Consider the following 27,823-nt stretch of genomic DNA (forward strand, 5'->3'; position numbering starts at 1 on the left):
AACTGAACTCTTAAGATGCATTGTGCCAGTCGTTGGACCCACCAGCTACCCCCACATGCATGCAGCACTCCCTCCATCTTTCCCTACATTTCTAGTCTGTCATCAAGCTCTGTAGATTTCAGCACTTCAGCATGCTGGAGTCTGTCTGCTTCCTTCATCTCTGCTGCCTCCTCTGCCCTCTGCTGAGCTGCTCTCCTCTGTCTGGTGCAACTCTACAGCAGCCGCTTCCTGGTGCTCCTGGTCCTGCTGTTCATCTCTTTCATGCCACGCACCTTTTCTATTTCTGCACTGTTTTCCCATTAACAGTTCCCCCTCCTCTCCAGGACTCGCCTTCTTCCTGGAAGCTCTATCCACCTGCCCTCTCCTTTCTCCACGAGCCATTGCTGCCCAGGGAAGCCTCACATGCCTCCCCCATCTGGCCTGGGCCTTTTCCATACTTTCTCATGGCCCAATGTGCTTCTCCCTCCTGACTCTGTCATTGTTAGAGTTCTACACTTGGGGCAGTTCTTCAGTTAATGTGTCTGCCCCTCTGGACCATAAGCCCCAAGAGGGCAAAGACTGGTGTCCGAGCTGTGCCCAGCACAGAGTGGACTCTCAAAGGTTGTGCTGACACGAGGATGGGTGGGGAAGGAAAATCAATAAGGAAAATTCTCAGTTTACTTATTCCATGTTGGCTGAAGTTTTCATATTTTCTCCACAAAACATGTTCCAGAGCAGATACCATAAAGCAAAAGGATGCAGAAAATTTCTGATTTCCTGTTTCCTTTCTGAGAAGACTCTCTTAAGCGATACTGATTTAAGCAGCCTGAGGAGGCATCAAAGCTTTGGAGGATCTTCTGAATGCATCACGTGCATTTAAATAATCAGTGTCCAATCCCACCGCCACGTTGGGTTTCACTTTCTCTTGTTCCACAAGATATCGAAGTGCTGATCGAGTTGGCATTCAACTTCATTCGCATTGTGTTTATTATCGCAGGACTTGGATTTCCATTATAATTTTCCTTTTCTGTTATTTTTCAAACTTTGATATTCCACTGATAGCATAAAGATATATAAACTTTAATTTTTCATAGATATACTCTGGGAATGACTTAATACCATAAGATACTTGAGTAAAGTGAACTGGAGAAGCTATATGATGTTAGATTCCTGTTTTCATTCAGTGGGCTTGAGAAGCTAGCTGTCAGCTGTCACTATCATTCCTCTGTTGTGTTTGCCTTTTCTCTCTGGCCACCATTCCTTTCTTCTTTGCATTTGGCCTTCTTTAGTTTAACTACAGCGTATCTAGCTGTGCTTTGAATATTCTTACTTATATATTGCTTTGAGTATTCTGCCTTTTTTTGTTTGTTGTTGTTGTTTGTTTTTTGTTTAACAGACATGGATCCACTCTGTCACCCAGGCTGGGGTGCAGTGGTACAATCACAGCTCACTGCAGCCTCGAAATCCTGGATACAAGTGATCTTCCTTCCTCAGCCTCCCAAGTAGCTGAGACTACAGGTGCACACCACCACGCCTAGCTAATTTTTGTTATTTTTTTATTTGTTAGAGACGAAGTCTGTTGCCTAGGCTGGTCTGAAACTCCTGGGCTCAAGCAGTCATCCTGCCTCAGCCTCCCAAATTGCTGGGATTACATATATGAGCTGTTGTGCCCAACCGTATCTACAGATTTATAACTTTCATTAATTGTGGAAAATTCTGAATCATTATTTTTTCAAATATAATCATGTTTTGTACATCTTCTATTTCCGTATAATTTCTCACAGCTTAAAAAATTCTGTATCTGATCATCTTAGTAACTAACGTCTTGAAAATATTAATCAGTCGTTGCTATCTCTGTGAGCTCATGTTTGATTGATCTTCATCTGTGGGAAGCCTGGAGGCCTGGCAGGGGGTGCTCTCCTCCAGAGATCATTTGCGTTTACTTCCGCCAGGTGTTGGGGCCACTTTCAAAGGCTTCCTTCAGGGATCTCAGGTTAATGTTGAAGGCTTTGTTGAGCTCCCAGCTTTCGTTTGGCCCAAGTAAGTGTTGAAACTGGCGTTTGTCCTCAGAGTCCCTCCTTTCAGGCTTGCTTAATGGTCCCCACACTCCCTGTGGATTAAACTCACTTTGGGGGAAGAAAGGTGTCTTGGAGATTCCCTCTACTGTCTGTGAACCCAGCATGTGATTTAAAAAAAACAAAAAACTCTGCTCTATCAAGCAGCTCATTCTTTTGTTGTTTGCTTGTTTTGTTTTTGTAACTGAGAATCCTTCAGCGTACCTGCCTTCTATCCTACTGGAAGCATAAATCTTTGACATGGTTTTTATTGCTAGAAACAAGGAAAGTCAACAAGCAAAAATAGTTAACCAAGAGAAAGTTCAGGTTTTTCAAAATCGTGTCCAAAGCTGTCCCTGTCATTCACTGGAACTTGATCTTACCCTTTGTCCTTTGGAAGCACATCTTTGCTTTTGTTCTTGACTCATGTCCAACCCACCTCCTTCTCTTATAGTCCTGGGGCCACGTGTCTTCTTCCTTCCCTGAATGGAGGTTCTTCTTTTGGTAAATTCATGCCCCACCCCAATCTTTATTTTTAAACTTATTTCCTGTAAGGGAAGTAAAGAGCACACAGATGAGTGTTGTTCTTGGAGTTCAATATATAAATCACGTCCATTAATCCAACAAATATTTACATGAAAAATTTAAAAGCTTTCTTTCTCAGATAACATTTTCTTTACAGAGGGAAGTTGTCCTGGACATGTGACCAAAGGGCTGTGGGATGAGGTTCTGGAGGGAAGGTAGGGAGAGTGGATGGGCAAGAAGCAGGGACAGGTGGCATGAGGATTGAATCTCCCTCACCACTGCCGTCCGGTGGCCACCATGGACCCAGCATCAGACAGATGTAAGAAGTGGGAATTAGGAAGACAGGAAGAGAGATTATGATGGCAGAGGGAAGGAGGGTGGGTGGGTGGGTGGGAAGAGAAATTCCTGTGTCCACCATGTTTTTTTTCCCAAGGTACACATTCAAGTCAAGTCCTCCTCACCTGGATTGTAATAGCCCATGCTATTTATTTTATATTTTTCTAGATCAATGAACTGAGCCATGTTCAAATCCCTGTTATGTTGATGCCAGATGACTTCAAAGCCTATTCAAAAATAAAGGTGGACAATCACCTTTTTAACAAGTAAGTACAAGTATAACCTTTCATAAGACTAGCGTGGCTGCTGGGAGTACAAGTTTTGTGAATTTTTGTAATCACATAATTTGTCAATGGGTGGGAGTAAAGTTTTGCTGATGAAGTTAATCCTGTGATAAACATAACCATCTGTCATTTTTAGAGAAGCAACAGCAGGCTTTCTGGGATAATATCCTTTGCCATATGGCATATTGTTCTCTATGAATATCTTATACGTTGAAAGTGATATTCTCATTATAATTCAAATTTTTGAAGCTGTAAATTGCTTGGATTTTTGAGCAGTTATGAACCTCTGCTCTTGTACACAGAACTTTGAAAATGATGATTTATGAACAGCAATGACTCCATCATAGAACAATAAAGACCGAAGGTACATTTTCATAAGGCACAATTAGATGCCATGTTGGGCATTGAGAACATTTCTCCTTCATTTGAATGTCATTTTAGACGTCATTATGAAGCACCTATTACATGTTAGGTGGTCCACTGAGAGCTAGATATGCAATGATATAGAAGACATGGCCCTGCCCTCAAGGGGCTCAGAGTACAAAAACTGACACATACAAAAACTGTTATAGTTCAGTGTGCAAAGTATGATAAGGAAGGGGTGTGTTCATATGTATAATTTATATGCATATCTGGTTGCGTGGGAACACAAAGAGGGAAACAATTCCGAATGATTAGGTGAACCTCAAATCACTCCCATGTGAGGATCATTATGAAATTTTTTTTTGAGACAGGATCTTGCTCTGTTGCTCAGGCTGGTGTGCAGTGGCGAAACTATATGTCACTGCAGTCTCAAATTCCGGGACTCAAGCAATCCTCCTTCCTGAGGCTTCCGAATAGCTGGGACTACAGGTGCAGTTACCATGCCCAGTTGATTTTTTTAAAAACTTTTTGTAAAGACAGGGGTCTATGTTCCCTAGGCCGGCCTCAAACTCCTGGCCTCAAGCAGTCCTCCCACCTCAGTCTCCCAAAGTGCTGGGATTACAAGTGAGCGGTGTAAGCCACCGTGCCAGACCAATTATGAAATGTCTTCAGGGGGCCATTGTCCTTATGTGAAGCTGATGTGTTAATTTTTCTTGTAACTGTTTAGAAGCTGACTTTGAGAGAATTTTCTCTATGCAAATTTAGAATGTCGCATTTATATAAAACAGGCCTTTTAGGGGGTGACGGAGTGGCCCTCCTTTCCTCGGCAGTAGCTGAGAGAGAACCTTGCTCCGCTGCCTCTCCTAACTCATTCTCCCGCCGTTGTGCTTTTCCCTCACTGATCCCCCTGCCTGGCCCCTTCCTTCCCCACCTCTTGTTCTTTGAGGAATGGCTGCAGTGTGTGGCCAGGATTTAAAGAGGTCACATAGTCCAAGCGTGCCTGTGACAAAGGAGACAGACAGACATCCGTCTAGCCCCCTGTGTCTCCTGGATCTTCCTGCGGGTTGTACCTGGTTCTAGGAAGCACACCTGTCCTTTTGGTAGACAGTGAACCCCGAACCCTTCTTTGGCTACCTGTGGAACTCAGTGGTGGCGGATGCAAGTCTGATTGACTCTCTCTGAGCTTTATTCCACGCTGTGACTGTTTCAGAGAAAACATGCCGAGCCATTTCAAGTTTAAGGAATACTGCCCGATGGTCTTCCGTAACCTGCGGGAGAGGTTTGGAATTGATGATCAAGATTTCCAGGTGAGTTGCATTTGTAACATTTGCTTCCAGCAGGAAATGGATTTTGCCATGCCTTTTGCTCTGTAAATTAGGATCTATATTTTTGTCAATAAAAGTATTATATAATAGTAATTTTCATTTTGCGTAAGAAGTTTTTAATGTTCATGCTGAAGTAAAGGGTTCTCTTGATTGGGGACCTCTATACATATCATATCGGTGTAAAAGTCAGTAGGAAAATATATTACGGTTCTTTGGAAGGAGACTGAGCATGTGAGGGTTTTACATAATACTCTCATTTCCAGGTGGAAATTAACAGGCTAGCAGAGCCGCCTGTTAATTTCTGCTGTCAGACATGTCAGTAGCCTGTGTGAGTGTGCATGTTTTCTATCTTTGTAGAGGCTACTTAGGACTCTCAGGAATCTTTATCTTGCTGATTTGCTGCTTTTCAAGTTGGTCAGACTCTTGCCACAGCATTTTTGTCAAAGGGCACCCTTTGTGCACTGCAGTGCTGGACTGTGGAGTGACCATAGCACTGTGGTCAGCACTAGGAACCCAGCATCCTGGGTGTGTCCTGTGGTGCGTCTTCCTCTTCATCTTGATTCCCACCACATAAAAATGTGCACTGCTGCTCTCCTCCCCACACTGGCCTGGTCCTTCATTCTCACTTTTAAACATCTATTTTAACTCTTTAAATAACTGTTGAGCCATGATCATTTTTTTCTAAGAAAGGATTTGACATTGGTTACCCAAGTTTCATATAGCGAACCAGATTCGTTAATGCTAAGGATTTTTTTTAAAAGCAGAAATCTAAGGGACAGGTTGAGCATCCCAATCAGAAAATCTGAAATCCAAAATGCTTCAAAATCGAATATTTTCTGATCATCAACATGATGCCACAAGTGGAAAATTCCACAGTTAAGTGCTCAACACAGCCTTTGTTTCATGTACACAATTATTTAAAATATTTTATAAAATTACCTTTAGGCTATGTGTATAAGGTGTATATGAAATAGATAAATTTTGTGTTTAGACTTGGATCCCATCCCCGAGATATGTCATTATCTGTGCGAATATTCTAAAATCTGAAATATGACTGACTCCAGGCATTTCAAATAAAGGATGCTCAACATATACTGACTTAAGTCCCTTCAAATCTAGTCCTAATTTGCCCTCAATTTAAAATCTGAATTTATCCTGCATTAAGTGACATATTGCCACCCTAGGTGACTACAGATTGAGTACTGATAGAGCTTACCCTGTATTTTCCTCTGAAGAATAGGGTCCCTGAGGCAAACTGAGATAGTTAGCACACTTTCCTAAAGATCTGTGCTCCCACTGCTCTCTCTGTACCATTGCCAAAAATTTCCAGGAATTTCTCATATGTTTGCTCAGGCATGAGAGAGGCTGCCATGTTTGGAGAAAGCAGTGCTGACCAGGCTGCCAGTGACATTGTCTCAAGATGGCCTGGGGTTGTGGTTTGCATGGAGATCCAGACCCTGAGCTGAGGCTCTGTGTACACAGAAGAGCTGAGGGCTGGCTAGTGGGACAGGAAGGATGTGGTTGCTCATTTGCTATTAAAACTGCATGGGAGCCAACACTCCTGTTAGGGCATTTCTTTTTTTTTCTTGAGACAAGGTCTTGCTCTGTCGCCCAGGCTGGAGTACAGTGATGTGATCATAGCTCACTGCAGCCTCAAACTGCTGGGCCCAAGTGATCCTCCCACCTCAGCTTCCAGAGTAGCTAGGATTACAGGTGTGCACCACCATGCCCAGCTAAGTTGTTTTTTTTTTTGTAGAGATTGGGGTCTCACTATGTTACCCAAGCTGGTCTCAAACTCCTGGCCTCAAGGCATCCTCTCAGAGCATGAGCCAGTGCACCTGGCCTTGGGGCTTAATTTTTAAGAGAGAACTTAGATCACAGTTATGGACTTGAAATTTACTGCTGTGAAAATAATTAACTTAACATAATTATTAGAATAGTAAAAAGCGTTTCTCTGAAATTAAAATTTAATTCTGTATCATTTTAGAACCATTACTAAATTTAAAGAGGCCACCTGAAAATGAACTAGATGCTTTTTTTTAAAGGAATTAACAGCAGATACCTTCAGTGTCTTAAGAAAATCTCCTCTGCCTTAAGAAAAGCTGAACACCAGTGTGTTCCTCCTTCTGTCCACATCCTTTTTTTGTTTGGCTGGGTTTTGTTTTAATAAAACAATTTCACTGGCATTTCACAGAGACTGACTTTTGAGGGCCCATGCATCTTATCTTGTTAGATTCCTCAATTCATTATTGAAATAAAGTCTTTCTATTTCTTGTCATAATCAATTCTGTCAAATGAGATCCAAAATGAACCCATTACGATCTGAGTTCTGCACTGCAGCAGAGAAAAGTAGTTTTTAAAATTTCCTCAGATGACCAATTTAGTTGCTGAAATGCAAAGACATGAACTGGTTTTCCTTCCCTTTTTTTCACCCTACAAGGAAAACTACGTAAGTTGATATTGAAGTCAGTGCAAATTGCTGAGTACAAACTTTGAAAGAAAATTAGGAAAGTGGAGGATGATTCACAAGTAACTAATTGGCAAGTCCGTTAAACTCTTCACATGAGAGCTCCCTGTTGGGGAGAGTGGTGTGAATGTGATTAATCATTCGAACACTCCTCCTTTCCTTAGCTCTGCCTGCTGCTTTTGGTATTTAAATTGCTGCTTTCTCTTTGGCAACTGTATTTCTATTAAAAAAAAAAAAAAAAAGAAAAAGTGTGTATTCAGAGTCACTTTAGTACTGCAGAGGTATACTCTTCTTCCCTCCTCAGTCCTGTATTTCTTTCCCAGTGTCTGTACCTCTTAAAATTCTTCAGCAGGGTCAGGGACCCTGAGTTCCAACTGAAAACAGGATCGTAAATCTGGGGCTGTATCCCAGTCTATTGGCTACTTGGTTTTTAAGAAAGGAGGGCAGTTGTGACAGCTCTGGCTCCAGGGTCACCTTGCAGGCCCCTGTGTACTGCAGGGATTCAGGCGGCAGACGGGCAGGGGCCAGGACCCGGGGCTCCAGCTGCCTGGCACATTGTTACTGCCCAGACAGTTCAATCCTCATGCCCAGTCCAAGTAACAGGTATCGTTTGGCACATGTGGCACCAGATGACTAAAAGCAACCTTGTTTTCCTTTCCCGGAGCTTGCTAATGTGCCTTTGCTGAGTAGAGTCTCCCACCGGCTGCCTCTGTCACTCCTGGGTACTGGCTGCTGAAGACGGCGTATATCGGAAAAAAACCAACTCTTTTTCTGAGCTTATCAATGTGAGCTGCTTTTTGAATACTCTTTCCCAACTGACTTGGAAAGTAGGATCAGTGACCTAGGCTCTCATAGTGTTTTGGAGGACACTGGATAGCAGAAGGAGAACAGGCATTGCCTGCTGTGTTTATTTTTCCAAACTGCTTGCATGTTGGACAAGCGGCTCTAAATCAATGTGGTGGTTAGGGGCTCCATCGTCTGGTTTATCTCATATTCAGACCTTTCCATTCAGCCAAGTGGGTAAGTGGTCCCAACTTGTCTTATTTTTGTGACCACCTTTTTGCTACACCTGAAAAAAGTAGGTATTGGTCCGTGGAGACCACTCTGATTAAAGTAGAACATAGTTAAGTAACCTACGCAATTGACCCCTACTGGTGAATTTAAACTTCTTAAAAAGTTTTTAAGATAAATGAAAAGGATAATGAAATGAAAAATGAAAACATTCCTGCTTTCTCAGTAAACATTTGTATCTTTCCTCTGGTTTTGATTTCTGGAATATCTTTTAAAAATGACTTTTCCTTGTCGTTAAAGACAAATTCAAAGAACAATTCTAGAATATTCATTGTTAATAACAGTACCATGTAACATACATATGTAAACCTCTGTGTGTGTGTGTGTGTGTGTGTGTGTGTGTGCTCGCGCATGTGTGTAACCAGTGCTTCTAGATTCAGAACTTTTTCCAATTCATTAGGGCATTTTTTTTTTTTTTTTTTTTTTTTTTTTGAGACGGAGTCTTGCTCTGTCGCCCAGGCTGGAGTGCAGTGGCGCAATCTCGGCTCACTGCAACCTCCGCCTCCCGGGTTCACGCCATTCTCCTGCCTCAGCCTCTCCGAGTAGCTGGGACTACAGGCACCCGCCACCACGCCCGGCTAATTTTTTGTATTTTTAGTAGATATGGGGTTTCACCGTGGTCTCGATCTCCTGACCTCGTGATCCGCCCGCCTCGGCCTCCCAAAGTGCTGGGATTACAAGCGTGAGCCACCGCGCCCGGCCCATTAGGGCATTTTTAAATTGCATGATTGGTTTGTAATATGCTCAGGGTTGAATCAGTGTGGCATCAGGGTTCTGATCATTGTTTGGCCAGCATGATATCCATCGTCATATTTTAAAGGTGTGTTTCAGGATGAATGCTGCCTGGGAGGAGGCCTCTTCTGTGACTATAGCCGCAGTCCTGTGTCTACCATTACCACTGCCCCCTTAAGCCCTGATCACCCTGAGGTCTGGGATTTCATGCATAATTATCCAGTGGAAGTATTTGTTTGTACCTACCACATGTCAGGCTCTGTGCTAGCCGTTTTAGGGAATGCAGAGAGAAGAAAGGGTGAAGCATCACTTTCTTTAAAAACTATTGCATACCAGATTCTGTATTAGATGCTAACGAGATTTACAGAAACCCAGCATCTTGATTTGTAATGTTCTTCATGCAAATCTGCACCCCTCCTTCCAGTCTCTTACACTCATTTGATCGTCTCTTATGTTCATACCCAGAGAGACTGGAAAGAGGGGTGCAGATTTTCATGAAGAACATTAAACAGCCCTGGGAAGTCAAACAGAGGCTTCAGTTACATTTAGTAGCTGCCAGAGGAGGGTTGCCTCCCAGAAACCAAAAAGTTATGCAGGAGGGAGCTGATGCTGTTAAACCTAAATAGACCACACATTTGAGAGTGAGGCCTCTTGTTCACTGTGGAGGATAATGTCAGGTTTGCTTTTCCCCTACTGTGTCTCCTAAATTAGAATCCCTCATTATTCACATCTGATGCCCTTTCTTCTTTGTGTTTGTAACAGAGAATTCTAATTTTAAAATAATTAATTTTAAAAGCTAACATTTTAAACTTTTGATGTTCTTATTTCAAGTTTAGAAATAAAATTCTAAAGTGTTAAGACCTTCAGTGTATACTAAACTTGAAGTGGGGCAGCGGGAATTCTGCCTTTATCTCTAGAATATCAAGTCTATCCTCTGAAACTTTCACTTGTAGATTTCTCACTTTGACTTTAAACTGCCTGAGAGCAGGAGCAGTGTTTGTGTTTCCTGGCTGCCTGTCCCCCGTTTAGCACAATGCTCGGCTCACCAGGCACTTAAGAAATATTTGCAGTCAGGACAATGGCCACACGTGTAATCCCAGCTACTCAGGTGGCCAGTGCAGGAGGATCTCTTGAGCCCAGGAGTTCGAGACCAGCCTGGGCAACATAGTGAGACAGCATCTCTAAAAACATGAAAAATAAATAAGTAAATAAGAAATACTTGTGAAAGAAAGTGAGTGAGGGCTAATGGGGACTTTGAAGAGAAGTGAACCCTCTGGGCCCTAGCAGAAGGCAGGAGAGCCCATGAAATGTGAAGGTATTTGGATGGTGGCAGAATGGTGGGGGATAAAGATGTTAAAATAGCAAGAGACACAAAGACACCAGGGACACTGGGTCGATTCTGCTGCCAGCGAGCAGCCCTGTGGGTTTTGCCAGGGGAATGGCGATGTCATGACGTCTGTATTTTCTTTTTTCTTTTTCTTCCTTTCTTTTTTTTTTTTTTTTAGACAGAGTTTCACTCTGTTGCCCAGGCTGGAGTACAGTGGCACAATCTCGGCTCACTGCAGCCACCCAACTCCTGGGCTCAATCGATCCTGCCACTTCAGCCCCCTGAGTACCTGGGACTACAGGTATGTGCCACTATGCCCAACTAATTTTTGTATTTTTTGTAGACACAGAGTTTTGACATGTTGCCCAGGCTGGTCTCGAACTCCTGGGCTCAAGGGATCTGCCCACCTCAGCCTCCGAAAGTACTGGGATTACAGATGTGAGCCACTGCACCCACCCGAGGTCTTTATTTTCTAAAGCTAACTGCATTGTAATTTATAGAACGCATAGAAGGGAGATAAGGAAATCAGGAGGCTATGAAATCCCAGTGAGCCAAGCCTCTGCCACCCACCATGTAAAGCATGGAGCAGCTTCAAAAGACATTGAGAGAAGTAAACCCACAGGTTCAGCGGCCAGTGGCAAAGGACAAGAGCCACAGAGGCACTGGGACCCGAGAGGCTAAGAGAGCAGGGATGCGGGTCACAGAGGGAGGGATGTTTGGGGCTACCGGTGGATAGAAAGGAAGATGGAGTTGAGGTTTTGACCTGTTGACTGGCCATGGTGGTGGGATACCTGGTGAGGCTTGTGGCCTGCACTGGGCATCTTGGGTCACAACTCTGAATGAGGTTGGAACAGAGGTCCAGCCGTGGGGAAGATTGGCACAGACATGCTTGTGGGACTCCTCCTTGGTCCAACTCTTAACGCTCAACCTACACCATCACCCCTGTGCTTGCTCCTCGAATGCCTAAACACTGTCATTCCTGTATTACCAGTTGTTGCCTGTTGGGTTTGCTCCATTTGTCCTCACAGGTTAGCTGCCCTGGAAGGAAACTCCACCCAGCTCAGAGAGGCACCAAGGCTGAGACCCAAGGGAGGCCCCTCTCTGATTGGACAGCCTCTTGATAGAATGGGGGAAGCTCCCTCACAGCCTGTCAGGATCAGCAGGCATTTCTTGCGCTGTTTCAGGTCCTGTTTATGAGCTGAGCAAATTACTGTTCCTACCACCACCTGCCCCCACCTGGGACCCCAGGCTTACTGTTAGCCTGTGTTTCCCGCCTCAAACCTGCTTTGGGTTTTGCCTCATGGCTTTTGACAGAGAGCTGACAGTCAGTCATCCTTGCCACTGGGTGCTTCTCTCCAGGTTAAACGCTGTGTTTACCGTGAGCCTTGGGGACAGGTCCCTGGTTTTTTTGTTTTTCTTTTTTGAGACGGAGTCTTGCTCTGTTGCCCAGGCTGGGCCCCTGGTGTTTTAATCATCGTCAAACAGCAGCTGAAATTTTAAAAGATGGTCTCATGGCACTCTGTGAAGTTTCTGCAACTCTGCTCCTTTCTCTGTTGGTCACTGCCTTTCATTTTTATATTCTTTTTTTCTGATAAGTTGTTTCATTATTGATAAGTGTTAAATTGCACTGTGTCTTGCTCCCCTCTATAATGAAAGCTATTCTTTGCTTGAGATCACAGCTTAGATTTTCTTTGAAATTCCCCAAGAGCTTAACACAGGGCTTTGAACACAGTGGGCATTTAATAAATCCTTGATGATGATGTTCAAGTTCACACGTTGGTCTTTAACTCTCTGGCGAGGTCAGAGGGCCATCTGTGCTCACTCAGATATGTCAACTGCAGACCCAGAAAGCAGCCTTCTCCAGACAAGTTGCTCCTGTCTCCTGGACTGTGTGATTCGAGGCATGTAATCGTAATCCTGAGCTGTCAGCAGGGCAGTGATTGGTTTCCAGGTTTCAAGTCCATGAAACAGGTAGCCAGGGTTGGGGAAAAGAATATTTCCGGGAACTTAGGAGGCCTGGTTGAGTCTTGGATCTTTAGTGACTGATGCTGTGACCATGAGACACTCACTCACCCCTGGTGGGTCTCAGTTTCCTCATCCGTAACATGAGGAGAGGGACACAGTGCTCTCTCCGGCCCCCCAGCTGTCAGGTCTCTGAATCTATTACTGTGCCACCATGAGGAGATGGCTGTCACGTGAGTTCTGCACGGTACTGACATGTTCCCTTATACGAGAGTGGCTTTACATATTTGAGCATGGCAAAGTTTAAGTGGCCCCTCCTTCAACTAAAAATAAAAACTTTTCATACATGATTTTTAGCAGAATGTATACAAACGACTATCAAAATGGAAAAAAACAAATTATACAAGACTTACGTGATTAATTCAAGATAATTAAATATGCAAAATGCTCGGTTGTTTAAAAAATACAGGGAAAAGTAACTGTTACTAAATGAGGACACTTTTATTAGAGAGAGAAAAGATTGGCGGTAAGAATGAGCTAATTAAATTGACATTTATGTTTCCTTCCCCCTTCTGGGGGCTCCACTAATCCTGGACCTCCGACTGCGGAAATAAACATCTTCAGCGCAGACGTTTAGAGGAAGGGGGAAAGGACAGCATCGTTAATCCTTTTCTTAAGGGAAAGGACAATAAATTTCCAGTTATAAATATAAAAAGGCATTAAAGAGGGAGCTTCATCTATCATTACCTTCCTTTATTTGCTGTTGAGAGGACCGAGATAGCACCAGAGCCTCAAACACTGCTTTTGTGGTTTGAGCTATGATAGTGTAAGTTAGGAAAGGTATTTGGCTATGGGAAAAAGTACATTTATTCACCAAGTTGCAAAATAGGCGAAAATGAACTAAATTGTCATACTCTTACCTGCCCTGCATCATACAGCTTTGCCCTAGAACTTGAATGTTTGTCCAACTGTTTGTTTTTCTCTAGCTCCCTATGCTAGGAGCAAACTTAGAAGCAACATTTATTGGCTGTGATGTGTCCACTGCAATTGTGTATGGGTGCTGGCCTGAGTAGAGAGCACTTGCCAGGTCACCTCACTCATCCTGAGACAGCCTCATGGTGGATGAGTGTGTCTAGGGCACTTGCAAGATCAGTGTTTGGGCCAATCACAAACACCTGTGTACTGTATGGTTACATCCATATGAAATGTCCAGAATGGGCAGATATATAGAGACAAAGATCAGTGGCCTTTCTAGGCTGGGGGATAGGGGAAGGAATGGGAGTGATTGCAGATAGGTTCAGGTTTCTTTTTGGAGTCATGAAAATGCTCTAAAAATGATTGTGGTCATGGTTGCATGATTTGGTGAAAACATTAAAAACAATTATTGAGTTGTATACTTTAAATAGGTGAGTCATATGATGTGTGAGTCATATCTCAAGGAAGAAGAATGCTTGGAGTTTGAAACTAGTTTAATTTATTCAATCAGAGACATTTTTTCCCAAAAGGTTGAAACTAGTTTAATTTATTCAATAAGAGACAGTTTTTCCCAAAGTTGATTTTGGCTGTTGTTTTTTTTTTGGGATGGGTTATGGTATCAGTATTTTTATTTAGAACAGGTGACTTTAAATAATTTCATAATTTATAATATGAAACTATCAAATGTATAGAAAGAAGAAAAGGAATAGCCAATGAAGAAAGTGTATTTTTGCAGTTTGTGCATGTTTATTATTAGATTTTTTTCCCATAAACTAATAGTAAATCATCATCCATTTCCTAAGTCTCTACAAACTGACAGCAGAATAATAATTAGAAGAATGAGCAGGAAGCTTAGAGACCATTAAGTCCAGCTGTCTTTCTTTGCAGATAATCAGATAACAGAGTAAGGGATGTGGGAAGGGTGAGTTGGAGGGAGGACTCAAAGCCCTTACTTCAGCCCATTGCTGTTGAGATGGATCACCCTGACACTCTGAAGCTGCTTCCTGGGTCCATTCTGTTTTGTCGTCATCTATGTCCTTTGCCCATCTCTGGTTTGAGAGGTCACAGGGAAGTGAGCAGGGGCCAGCAATAGAAGGAAGACCTTGTGGGCTGGGAATTTTCAATCTGAAGCTTCCTTGTGAAATTTTAAATTCTCCTTTTAACATGTAAGTTATTATTGAGGCCTTTAGGGAATAACTTATTGTCACTTTTGAACTGATAGGTGCAGAATCCCCAATTTTGTCTGTCTGTTTTTATTGTTTAACAGAGTCTCTGTCAACTAGGCTGGAGTGCAGTGGTGCAATCATGGCTCGCTGCATCCTGGAACTCCTCAGCTCAAGTGATCCTCCAACCTCAGCCTTCCTTGTAGCTAGAACTACAGGCACGCACCACCACATCCGGCTAATTTTTTAATGCTATGTAGACACAGAGCCTTACTATGCTGCCCAGGCTGGTCCCAAACTCCTGGCCTCAAGTGATCTTCCCACCTCGGCCTCCCAAAGTGCTAGGATTACAGGCATAAGCCACTGCGCCCAGCCCCCAATTTTGAATTTAAATAATGTCACTTTATTGCAGACCATGTAACTCTCCAAGTGTGTCCACGACAAGGAATTTGTTTTTTAATGAGAGTAGATCTCTCCAAAGCCTGGGTGGATTTCACTGGGTAATTTTATCTGGCTGCTTTCTCATGAAGACAGACAGGTAGATAAGGGTAAATGTTCCAGAAAGTGAATATTTTACTTTGGAGATGAAGAGGACTAAACCAGCCCTCTAAAGGATGTTTTTAAGGCCTTAGGTAGGATCAGCTTCATCTCAGATTTGCCCTTTTAAATTAGGTGATTGAGAAGAGAAAGAATTTTTCTAAATGGTGCCTTCTTCTAGGCCTTCTTTTTTCCATGCAGAGCTGGTCTTAACTTGCAAATTTCATCTTAATTTCTTTTTTTCCTGTTCTCGTTTTTTTTTAATCCTCCCAGCTTAGTAGTATAGAGAGTGCATATAGAATATAGAGTAACCCAGAATTCAGCACTCCCAGTATAAAAGATTGCTCCTTTCAACTTTGGCATTCTTTGTGAAGAAAATCTATGGAGTTTTAAGCAGAAAAAGTGGATGGGACAGTCTTCTAAAGGCAGAAACCGGTGACAGGAGGAAAACAAGAACCTCCAACAATTCTCAGACCACATAAACTAAATAGACATGATGCAGTGGGCCACATGGTCAGAAATGTGAAGAATTCTTATGGTTGACATCGTCACCACAGTCAAAAAGACTCACAGGAAATGCTAAGTGCTGGTCCTCCTTCAGCCCTGTGTTACGCTGTGTGAGTGCCTGACTCTGGGCCCAGGGCACAGCAGCACGGTCTTCCTGTCCCGAAGGCTTATTCCACAAACACATCTGTCTCAGCTCCTGCCTGGAGAGAAGACAGCTCCTACTCTTCCTACTCAGTTAATGCAAAGTAATGAACAGTCCTAGAATGAGTCCAGATAGCTTTGTACACATGTTAATAAAAGTGTAAATAACAGACTCTGGACTGCATTAGCACTGTGGCTGTTATTGATGATATTTTCTACACACTTTACTTGGCAAAATCGAAAACCTAAAGACAGGTTTGGTTTTGTGCCAGCTGGCTCACACTCTAACTTGGCATTAGAAGGTGTATGTCACTATGGAAAAATGACTGTCCCTTCATAATGCCCACCATACTCTGGAGCCCAGGCAGGGAAGCAGCACGGCAGGGGGAGATGGAGGCTCTGGGCAGGGCCCCTGCAGGGCCCTCCATGTACACCAGCCCACCTGATGTTGGAGAACTGAGTTGGGCAAGTCATTTCTGCTCTCTGGGTCTGTTTTCTTATCTGTATATTGAGTGGTTTGGAATCATCTCCAAGGTTGCTTCCAACTCTAATGCTCTTTGAGATTTATTTATAAATGGAGGGACCCCTTGGGGACACCTGAAGGTCACTCCCAAGCTCTGTTTCCATCAAGGGCCTCCCAACTTGTCCAAGCATCCAACATCATGCTGTGATTCCTTTTTCCTTTGCAACAAAACAAAGCACACTGAGGAGTTTCTTATTCAGTGTCAGTAGATAGACTGTTTTGAGGCAGCACAGTGACTATGTTGAAGATATAAGACCTCCTTCCCTGAGCTCATGTGCTCATTCTAGCTGACGTTGTCCTGAATACTTCTGGAATCTGTGAAGTGTTATTTTCACTGCATCTTCTCTTTCATCTCAGCCCAGGTGTCCTAAACCATCATTAGGCGCCTGCCGAGGTGATGGTTGTACTGTCTTCTGATTGGACTCTGTTTCTTGGGACGGTTGTCCTGAGTCACCTTCTGAGGCCCATGCTTTACAGCATTTCCTAGAGCAACGAGTCGTGTCTTCGAGTAAATCCTTTTTTTTTTTTTTTTTTTTTTTTTTTTTGAGATGGAGTTTTGCTCTTGTTTCCCAGGCTGGAGTGCAATGGCACAATCTTGGCTCACCGCAGCCTCCACCTCCCAGGTTCAAGCGATTCTCCTGCCTCAGCCTCCCGAGTAGCTGGGATTACAGGCATGCCCCACCATGCCTGGATAATTTTGTATTTTTAGTAGAGACGGGGTTTCTCCATGTTGGTCAGGCTAGTCTCGAACTCCCAGCCTCAGGCGATCTGCCCGCCTTGGCCTCCCAAAGTGCTGGGATTACAGGCGTGCCCCACTGCGCCTGGCTGAGTAAATCCATTTTTAGAGTCATAAAAGATCCAAGGTAGAGGTCTAATTCAGCCTGTTCTCTCCCCAGGCTTATTCTCTATCACTTTATAGACCCGGAAACTGAGGCTCAAAGAGACTAAATGCAATCTACAAGAACTGATGAATGTTCTAGATCCCAGACCAGTGCCCTCACCATTACACTATGCTGCCTTTTTTTTTTTTTTTTTTTTTTTTTTCCGTGAGACAGAGGCTCACTGTGCTGCTCAGGTTGGAGTGCAGTGGTGCGATCTCGGCTCATTGCAATCTCTGCCTCCGAGGTTCAAACAATTCTCGTGCCTCAGCCTCCCAAGTAGCTGGAATTACAGGCATGCACCAGCACACCTGGCTGATTTTTGTATTTTTAGTGGAGACGGGGTTTCACCATGTTGCCCAGGCTGGTCTCAAACTCCTGGCCTCAAGTGATCCACCCACCCCAGCCCCCAAAGTGCTGAGACTACAGGCATGAGCCACCGTATCCTGCCTGTGCTGCCTTTAAAAACACACATCTGCTTCGTGCCTTGGAAGAAGGCCAGAAAGTAAATGATAATAAATAAAAATACATAAACAATTTTACTTCATTTTAAGGGCTACAAAAAGTCTATGATTATAATGACACAAGTTTAGTCTTATCTTTGTAAATCGCCCTTTTTGGTTAGTTCAGAGAAAGCTTTAGACAGGAATCTTAGGCACATTGCTTGGCTCCATTGTACACTAGTTTCTTTATCTTGAGGTGGGAAAAATGGATCTGGCTTTTCCTCTCTCACAGGAATATTGTGAAAATGTGAAATAATGAGTTAGATTTTCCCAGGCCTTAGAATCATTCCAAGGATCAGGCGTTTTGTATAGAATTGCATTAACTCTTTTGATTTCCTGCTTATCAGATAAGGCTTTTAATACACTTGATTTATGTATTTTTATATTCATAGTGATATGAAAGGTACATTCTATGTTTTGACACAGTGTTCCTAACTTCATTGGTTATTTGATATTCATGAACCTTAAAAATATTCAGATAGTGTGGGCTGGGGCTACTCATGTGATTATTAAAATGGTGATTTGAGACAGAATCAAGATTCGAATTTTTAAGGTTTTTTATCCCAGGGTTAAGACATGGCTGATATCCTAATCCAGTGTCTGCATATATGACTATAATAATGCCTTTGAAACTGAAAGAAAAGGCAAAAAACTGGGGAAGAGGTAGTATCTGAGCTAAGGAGTTCCTACATTATTTGCTTTTACGTTTCCAGCCCTTTATAAACCCGTACGTTCGGCTGGGCATGGTGGCTCATGCCTGTAATCCCAGCACTTTGGGAGGCCAAGGCAGGCAGATAGATCACTTGAGGCCAGGAGTTCGAGATCACCTTGGCCAGCATGACAAAACCCTGTCTCTACTAAAAATACAAAAATTAGCTGGGCGTGGTGGCACATGCCTATAATCCCAGCTACTCAGGAGGCAGAGGCACGAGAATCACTTGACTCCAGGAGATCAAGGCTGCAGTGAGCCAAGATCGCACCACCATACTCCAGCCTGGGCAACACAGTGAGACCCTGTCTCAAAAAATAAAAACAAAAAACCCCGTACATTGTATTGGTACTTGTACATAGTACTATTGAACCCTTCTTTAATTAATTAGTAAGGTAAATGCCGTGAATTATCATTCTGAACTATAAAGTTTCCCATTTTAATCAAACTAGAGGAGTTGAGAATATAATGGGAAAGGCATGAGTGCCAGTAAGTCTGTAATTATAATGTACTTAATACACTAGACTGTACATGCTGCATGCCAGTAAAACACAGCGTAAACACCATTCTGTAGACCTTGTTTCTCACGTGTGGTCTGCAGACCCACTCCAGCAGCAGCATCTACTTCTGAAAATGCCCCACCCCTGACCTGCTGGATCAGAATCTGCATTTTCACATGATCCCTGGGTGATTCAGTTGCTTGTTAAGTTTGAGATGCACTGACTATGCAGCTTTCGATTTTATTTCACCCCACTGGCCCATGAGAGAACGTTATACTGTCCTATCTAATGTACATAAGAAAACGATCTATGAAACTGAGGCTGCTGGAATTCCATCCTGTGCTAAATACAGTTCTCCTTTACTATTCCCCATCCCCCCAAAAGTTATTTTACACGTATTGTCAGTTTGACAGAGTTTAAGGTCTGTTCCACTTGGTCTGCTCCACCTGGCTTTCATAAACTTGATTGTTCCCACTTTGATTTTATGCCCGAAGATAATTTGCAATCTTACAGTTCCTAGAGTTCTTGTTTTATTTGAAAGAAATACCCTTTTGCAAATTAGTGATTGCAAGAAAAAAGTAAGACCACTAACAAAGAGCAATAATTGCTTTTTTGGGGCTAGCATTTAAAACCCCACAAGGGGAAATTCACTTTGATTTTCTTCCTTTTTGTTCTAAGTGGGAAGTAGTATAAAGGAGATCTTGTTCGTTTTAGGAAAAAAAGATGTAATTAAGAATTAAACTCTTGTTAATATAGGCATTTTCATCCTGAAAGTCATTTTTATCATTCTCAGTCGTCTAATAAATTTCAGTTGTCTTAAGAATAACTGAACACTGCCAAGTTTTGCTATTTAAAGTCATTGGGGATTATGTAGATTTTTTTTTCCTTCTCTCAAGTTTTCTAATAAGCTAAGGAAAGCAAATTCAGTTACTTGGTGGCCTGGACTCTGCATCTGGCAGATGCGCCTGCTTGCCTTCAGATCAAGGTGTGCTATTGCAGAACGTGTGATCCACCGCAGGGGATGCCAGGGTGGTGAGGTGAGAATCCTGGAAGATGAAGATTTGCTCATGGGCCACTTTTCTCTTCAGGCATAGGTAGGGCCTGCATGAACCCCTGCACTGCTGCAATCTGATTCTACCTCAAGTGGTTCAGTTCTGTTGATTTCATCTAGAAAGGAAGGAAAGGATAAAGAGATTGGAATATACTAGACAGAAAGGCACTCTTTCTTTTGTAAATCCGTGGGCAGAGCTATCTATCACCTGCCTCTCTAAAGGTATCCGTGTTCCCTTAACTTGACAGCATTTGGCCACTGAGGCCTTTGAATGCCCACTTTAGAGAGGAAGTTAAAGAGAGAAAGCATGTTTGCCTTTGAATCCCACACAGGCCATCCCGCAGGGCCAGGCAAGGAGTGAAAGTCACTGCTCAGGAGCAGTTGGCAAGGATGGAGATGAGGCTTCCTTGGGGCCAGGGGTTTGCTAGACTCCATGGCCTGGACGGCCATTGTCAGGAGGCTGGGACAAGGAGGAGACTTCTTGGAGGATGTAAGAAAGAGGAGATCTGAACAGAAGAGTCACATGGGAGGAGAAGGGTAGACCTACCTAGCCAGTGTCACTAGCATGAACCAGATCTTGGAGTGAATGATGTCAGAAGAGCCCCTACTCAGAGCCCCTCATCCACCCTCCAGGAGATCAGTAGTTCTCAAAAATGGTGGTAGGGAGTGGAAGATGGACCAAATTCAAATCGCCTAAGGAGGAGCTGTTTTAGAAGACGCTCTCCCAGGCTCCTGCCTCCTCCTCCTGGGGCACACAGGTAGCATAGTCTGCAAGTTAAGTACTTTACTAGTTGAGTAGTTTACTAGTTGAGGGTTTGGATTCTGAGCCAGCCACACTGGAGTCAGAGTTCTAGCTCTTCCCTTACTAGCTATGTGCCCTTTGCCCAGATACTAAGCCTCTCTTATCCCCAACTCCTCATCTGTAAAGTAATGATGATAGCAATTGTAACCATTGCATGGGAATGTTATCAGAATTGGGGGAAATAATCTGTGCAAAATGCTTGGCATGATACCTGTCATGTAAGGAAATGCTCAGTGATGGTAAAATTTTCTTTTATGACTGGAACCTAATTTTATTCAGAAGAAAACTTTGAGAGCTTGTCCATCTCTGAAAAGAACTAAGTGATTAAAGTTACTTTGATTATAATTCTAAACATTAGCCTGCTTTAAGGATATTAGAATCATAGTACAATTCAAGTTGTTTTCATTTCATCTGAAAGGCTTGCAACGTGAGTTATGATGCATGTAAAAATGTTGTCATCCTACTTAACAATTTATCCCACACACAAATGTTTTTGAAAACTTGCAACGATGACAAATTATCTGGGAATCGGAAAGCCACACCTTTAACTAGTTATCTTCCCCCCCCTTCCTTCCCCTCTTACCCCACCCGGGAAGAATTCCCTGACCAGGAGCGCACCCCTCCCCAACGACTCCCAGGCCCGCAGTGGAGCTCGTTTTCACACTTCCTACGACAAAAGATACATCATCAAGACTATTACCAGTGAAGACGTGGCCGAAATGCACAACATCCTGAAGAAATACCACCAGGTAATTTTTCTGGATCTTTATTTGAAACTCCGAGAAGGTTAACATGCATAGCAATTTCTCACCAAGGCCAAAGATTTAAATATATAGTTAGAGAACAAGAAGAACACATTTCACATAAAAATCTCCTCTAACCCGGTGTTCTAAAATTACAGTGGCCAGATTCCTGGCAGTTAACCTTTAGGCAAGCTTATGCTGTAAAGGTCATTCATTATTTATATAACACTTTTAACCTAAATACTCTTGTATAGTAGTTTCAGTTGTCACTACTCTGATTTTAAAATCATTCAGCTTAAGATTTGGCAACTTCGCAGAAGTTTTTGCCTGTGCCAGAGATTAGGTGTTGACCTCTGAATGTGTATCCATTTACACCTCCAAATCCCATTTTGCTGTCACTGGTTCTTCTGTCCTGGCCCCAGCAGGGCCCACCCCATTCACAATCTGCTATGGAGCAAGCTCTCTGATTTTAGAAGGTGAGTGTTGGTCTGCTTCTTGCCCCCTTTTCATCCCTGAGCATAATTCCATTGTAATCACTGGAGGTAAAATAGACCATCCTTGGGAGCAGCAATCTATCTCTCCTGGAGTAAATTCCAGCACAAGCTTCCCTGGTAGAGCACATGTTCCCAAGGCCCAGCCCGTGCTGTAAGAGGCCTCCTTCACCATGGCGTATAAAAGCATGAAGTCCAGCGTTCGACAATCCTGGGCTCAAATCCCAGCCCTGTCACTTACTAACCATGTGACTTCTGGTCTTGGTTGTTTTTTAGAGACAGGGTCTTGCTCTGTGGCCAGATTGAAGTGCAGTGGCATGATCACAGCTCATTGCATCCTCACCCTCCTGGGCTCAAGCAGTCCTCCCACCCCGGCCTCCCAAGTAGCTGGGACCACAGGTATGCACCACCATGCCTGGCCAATTTTTTTAAGTTGTGTTTTTATAGAGGTGGAGTTTTGCTATGTTGCCCAGGCTGGTCTTGAACTCTTGGGCTCAAGCAGTTCTCCCATCTTGGCCTCCCAAAGTGCTAAGGTTACAGGTGTGAGCCTCCACACCGTGCCTGGATTTTGAAGCCACAGTTTCTTTGTTTATACAGTCGGGATAATAACACCTAATATGGATTCTAAAGATTAAATAGGAAATTGCATGTCAAGTACTTAGCACAGTGTCTGTCACACACTAGATACTCAATGTGTGGTGGTGGCCATAGCATCGCTATTATCAAGATAACATCTATGGTATAAAAATAACATAACAGCTAAGGCACTTGGAGAAATTGTAGTCATATGGTATGAACATGTCTGCTCTTGCAACATCCCAGGAATCATCCTCACAACTGGTGTTTAAAACACATACACACATTGTTGCTTTTAGGATCTTAGTCAGCTTGAGCTGTCATAAAAAACCATAGACTAGGTAGCTTAAATGACAGAAATTTATTTCTTACTGTTCTAGAGGTTGAAGTCTCTGAGATCAGGGTGCCAGTGTGGTCAGGTTCTTCCTGGTTTGCAGACAGCCAGCTTCTCACTGTATCCTCACATGTGTTGGCAGTGGCAGGGTGGGTGGGACAGGATCAAAAGCACTCTTCTGTCACTTCTAATAAGGGCACTGATCACATAATGAGGGCTCTAACTTCATGATCTAATTACCACTCAAAGGCCCCACCTCCTAATACCATCACTTGGGGATTAGGGTTTCAACGTAAGCATTTTGGGGGACACAAACTTTCCATTCATAACAGAGTCACACTGTGTTTTTCACTTAAATAGCTCCCAATCCCCCAAAGGTAAAAATTGCCTGTCACGAAGGGTATTCAAAATAAAGTGCCGCAGGCCCTGAATATATTAATAAAAGGATTCTCGAGTATAAACACTCACACTTATTAAGTATCTGCTTTGAAGGCAGCACTGGCCTGGACTTGTGAGCTCCTAGATGTCTGTTTAAACATCCCTTTAAAAGCATTACTTTTTGTTCATGCATGATGCTGTAATATCATGGATTCTTTCTTGGCAGTTGCTTATTCTTCCAATCTTTGCAAATACGATCAATTGCATTTTGCTTGCAGTGAAGTCTGTAAAAATCTTTGAGCTATATTCTGTTTCTTGAAACTTGGTACTGCCTGTAGTTTGTTTTCTAAAATCATTATCCTCTAAATTCATTTAATATCTAATAAATCTTTTATAATATCTATTCCTTTTGAAATCTGTTCTACACTGCTTATGCTACTGCCTCTTATTCTAAAGGAAATTTTAAGGTGCCAGTATGCTACCTGTGAGGTGGAAGACGTGAGGCTCTGTTATCTGAATGAACTGAATTACAGGTTGCAGCTTTTAACTCTTCACCTTTTAAACTGTCTACTTTTTCATTTTTTCCCCTCTGGAAATTGATATCATACTTATGCGTTCTTTTTATACTTTCTTTCAGTTGTCTCAGAACATTCAAAGCAAAGTGATATCTCATGACTGATGAGAGCATATTGTTCTAAAAAATGGCTATGATACCATGCTAATAAAATGTGACACGCAATTGAAGTATCAACTTCTTGATGACAACTTTGAGTTTAGCATCCTTTGACTCTACAAAAATCATGATTTGAAATGTTTTCTCTGGGGTGGTTATTGTAACCTAACATAGGGATTTGACATATCCCCAGTGTTACATAAAATAAGTGTGGGATCAAAATAAGTCTATTGACACCTCCCAGGGACCTTAACAGTATAAAGACTTCCTTTTGTTCCACTGCTACAAAATTGTTATCTTCTTGATGTGTTCTTTATTCAGAAAAGTCTCCTTTATCCAACATCTATATTTTTTCTTTTTATAAACAGAATATTTTAAATATAATTTGTAGGGTCTTAATGATTGAGAATCACATTATTAATATAAATTATTTAAAGGGCACTAAGTTGAAGTCAGGAGACATAGATCCTAACCTGTTAGGAACTGCCTCTTGGATGATCTCTGAACTCAGCTTCTGCACCTGCATTTCATTCATTCATTCATGTATTCATGTATTCACTCTTGACCTTATTCCAGAAAGGATTTAAGGTGGCCTTCAAAGAAGTTGGAAATACAAGCTAGAATAAATGAAAAAAAGAAAAGGAAGAGGCAGAAAGATAAAGGCACAAAATGGAGCCTGGAATGAGCATAGATATTCATGCCAAGATGACCAGCATGCTTGATACTTTGAGTCTGTTGCCAAGGAGAAATGTAAGTGGTCTTGGTACTAAGATCCAACAGGGTTGACTCTAAGGAGTTCCCCACAGAGCAGACACAGGACACCTGACCTGATAAAACAACATCCTTGCCACAAGCTGACAAACATACAAGAATGTTAGAGAACTTAAAAAAAAATTGTCCATATAGGCTGCTGATTATCAGTATAGGCCATGTATAAATACAGCCACAGTGTAGCACCATTTGTTTTGCTAATTTGTCCATTTTTAAATTACATTTAAACAAAAACAAATTCAGGACAAGGAAATGTGTGGGTGACACAAACGTTGACCATTAAAGATGAACATGCCACTCGTATATATCTCAACAAAATCTCACATAGAAGAGGTTTTTAAAAATACAGCAGCAGTGAAGAGTAACAGTGTTAATTCCATGATCAGAGAATTCCACAGAAACCTCATAAAAGGTCTCAACATTCACACAACTTATTTGATACTGATCTATTCGGGGTGACCCCTGCTAGGCTCACTGAGGGCAGGGCTGGGACCCTGCTCAGGTTGGCAGGTATTCATGAAGGAAGATGCAGTCCGCCGAGACAAACATCACACCCGCAGCAATTAGCAAAGGCCACACCAGCGTGTAGTTTACATTTAGTAAATGCTGTTCTACAGAGAAAGGCTATAATGCACACCGGCTGCCTAGCCCTCTCCCATTCTGGCTTCTCTTTGAATGTTCTTCAGGCTGTTCTTCTTGTATGCCACTTCCAGACAAGATTTTGGTGAATATTACCGGGTGGTGGGCTCAGCCTGGCATGTCCTCGTGTGATTCTGTGTGACCGGACACAGGCCTGTCATTGGTAAACCCAGGGAGGCCTATCAAGCTTTGTGTTTCTCTCCCTGTGGTTTGAAATGCTCAGAGGTATTTGAGGTATATGTCAGGCTTTCCAATTCCTACTTTATGTGGGCCTGGAGTACTTTTAGGGTTTGTATATAAGAAACTTTCTGTCTCTTGCTTCAGTAGTGATCATCAGTTCTTCTGTTTCTTCTTGCTTGTTGTTGCTCTTACCTTGGAATTCTCTGGGCTTCTGAACCTTCCAAATCTAGACAAGTAATGCAGATTGTTCAATTGCATGTCAGTTGATGAGAGGCTCTCATAGAGGGTTTCTCCCGTGGAGTGAATTGCGTGGACTTTCTGACAACTTTGGGTTACCCAAAAGCCCTTTTTTTTTTTCTTTTCCTTTATTGTTTCTTGTTTTAAGGAAATGCAGCCACAGTTGGAATTATATTCTGGAGGGTTAAAATTGCCCAAGGCCAGCCTCTGGAGAAGTAGAACATGGCTAGTTATTTGAATATTTGAATAAATTCTTCCTAGAATTAATTTTCTGACACACTGACCTTCCCAGCAATCTGGTGTGGCAGGTGGTTCAAGAGCAAGGACTTGGAGCCAGCCAGCCACCTTCCGGTCCCAGCCATGCCCCTGGCCAATGGCATGACCTTGGGCAAGTTACCTATACTTTTGACACCTCTTGGTCTATAATATTTGGATAATAGTACCCTCTTCATTTGGGTGTTGTGCTAATTAGGTGAATTCATATTTATAACATGCTCACAGCAGTGTCTAGTATATAAGAAGTGCTAAATGGGCCAGGCGCAGTGGCTCACGTCTGTAATCCCAGCACTTTGGGAGGCCGAGGTGGGTGGATCACCTGAGGTCAGGAGTTCAAGACCAGCCTGACCAACATGGTGAAATCTCATCTCTACTAAAAATACAAAAATTAGCTGGGCATGGTGGCACGTGCCTGTAGTCTCAGCTACTCGGGAGGCTGAGGCATGAGAATTGCTTGAACCTAGGAGGTGGAGGTTGCAGTGAGCTGAGGTTGTGCCACTGCACTCCAGCCTGGGTAACACAGCGAGACTCCATTTCAAAAAAAAAAGAAAGAAAAGAAAAAGAAGTGCTAAATGAGTGACTGAATAAGATTTTTAATTAAATATCATTCTCATATTTAATTTCCTACACCTCAGTGTTGAAATCATTCTAATGTGGCATTCAGTCCTTAACTCTTTTAATCCACTAGGGGGCCTGGTTTCTGGTAGACTGTGGCACTGATGCAGAATTATGAAGACTTCAGCCATAAGGAGTTAGATTTTTCCCCCAAGTTCCAGTATCTTGCTCTATTCTTTATTTCCTGCCCAAATGCTACCCTAGTTTTGACTCTGTGCAAAGAAAGGAAAGCATCATCTCTCAGACCAATGGAGAATTCATATTAAGCACAGCAAACTTCCATAAATTTTGTTTACTTCATTTGATTTTCTCTTACTTGTAGTTGGGAAAATAATGTTTTGCTATAAATATCCTTTTCACATTTCTGTTAGGCTGTAAGAAACTTGGGTCCTATAAATGATGATTATCAGCTGATTAACTAAACAATGTTAGAACTTTCAAAAAGGAAAAAAAAATGGTAAAAAACCTATTTGCCTACTTGAATATTTTTTTTTCTTAAATCGATTGAATTTCTTTTTCCCTGCACTGACCTGAATTCATTGGGAGCTTTGGTATCATGTAGCTTCACCTCGAATTAAAATCGAAAAGTATTGACTGGACACAGTGGCTCATGCTTGTAACCCCAGTGCTTTGGGAGGCCGAGGTGGACAGATCACTTGAGGCTAGGAGTTCAAGACCAGCCTAGCCAACACAGTGAAATCTGGTCTCTACTAAAACTACAAAAAATTAGCTGGGGGTGGTGGTGTGTGCCTGTAGTCCCAGCTGCTCAGGAGGCTAAGGCGTGAGAATCCCTTGAACTCCGGAGGCAGAAGTTGCAGGGAGCCACGATGGCGTCACTGCACTCCAGCCTGGGTAAGATTCTGTCTCAAAAAAAAAAAAAAAATGAGAGGTATTGTTGGTAATATACCTCCCAGAAGTTGTATAGGACTCACAGTGTAACCCGAGGGAAGCTGCAATGTAGGTGATCAAGAAATACCTTATGAAAATATTATTGAGTATTTTAATAGCTTTTGAAATGCAGCATTTTAATTTTTTTTTCCAAAGTGACTGAATCGATAAATGGGTAAAATTGATAAAAATCGACTTAAATTCCTTTCTTATCCTTTTATTTGGGGAAACAATTAATATCTTTAGTTGAATCCAGAAGTTTTACCCCAAAATCTGAACTCCCTGTTAAATAAGCTAATTAGCACCTC

General features: G+C 42.5%; 1 protein-coding gene across 1 annotated transcript in view; it reads left to right on the forward strand.

Moving 5' to 3' along the window:
• PIP4K2A (phosphatidylinositol-5-phosphate 4-kinase type 2 alpha) overlaps window positions 1-27,823 on the forward strand; it is a 180,271-nt gene that overhangs the window by 101,342 nt on the left and 51,106 nt on the right. The window contains exons 2-4 of the mRNA XM_030819209.1: window positions 3,063-3,160; window positions 4,752-4,848; window positions 21,311-21,463. Of these exons, the coding sequence (XP_030675069.1) occupies window positions 3,063-3,160; window positions 4,752-4,848; window positions 21,311-21,463 (348 nt within the window). The remainder of the gene's footprint in view (window positions 1-3,062; window positions 3,161-4,751; window positions 4,849-21,310; window positions 21,464-27,823) is intronic.

The sequence above is a fragment of the Nomascus leucogenys genome, chromosome 9 (genome assembly GCF_006542625.1).
Source record: "Nomascus leucogenys isolate Asia chromosome 9, Asia_NLE_v1, whole genome shotgun sequence".
Classification (NCBI taxonomy): Eukaryota; Metazoa; Chordata; class Mammalia; order Primates; family Hylobatidae; genus Nomascus; species Nomascus leucogenys.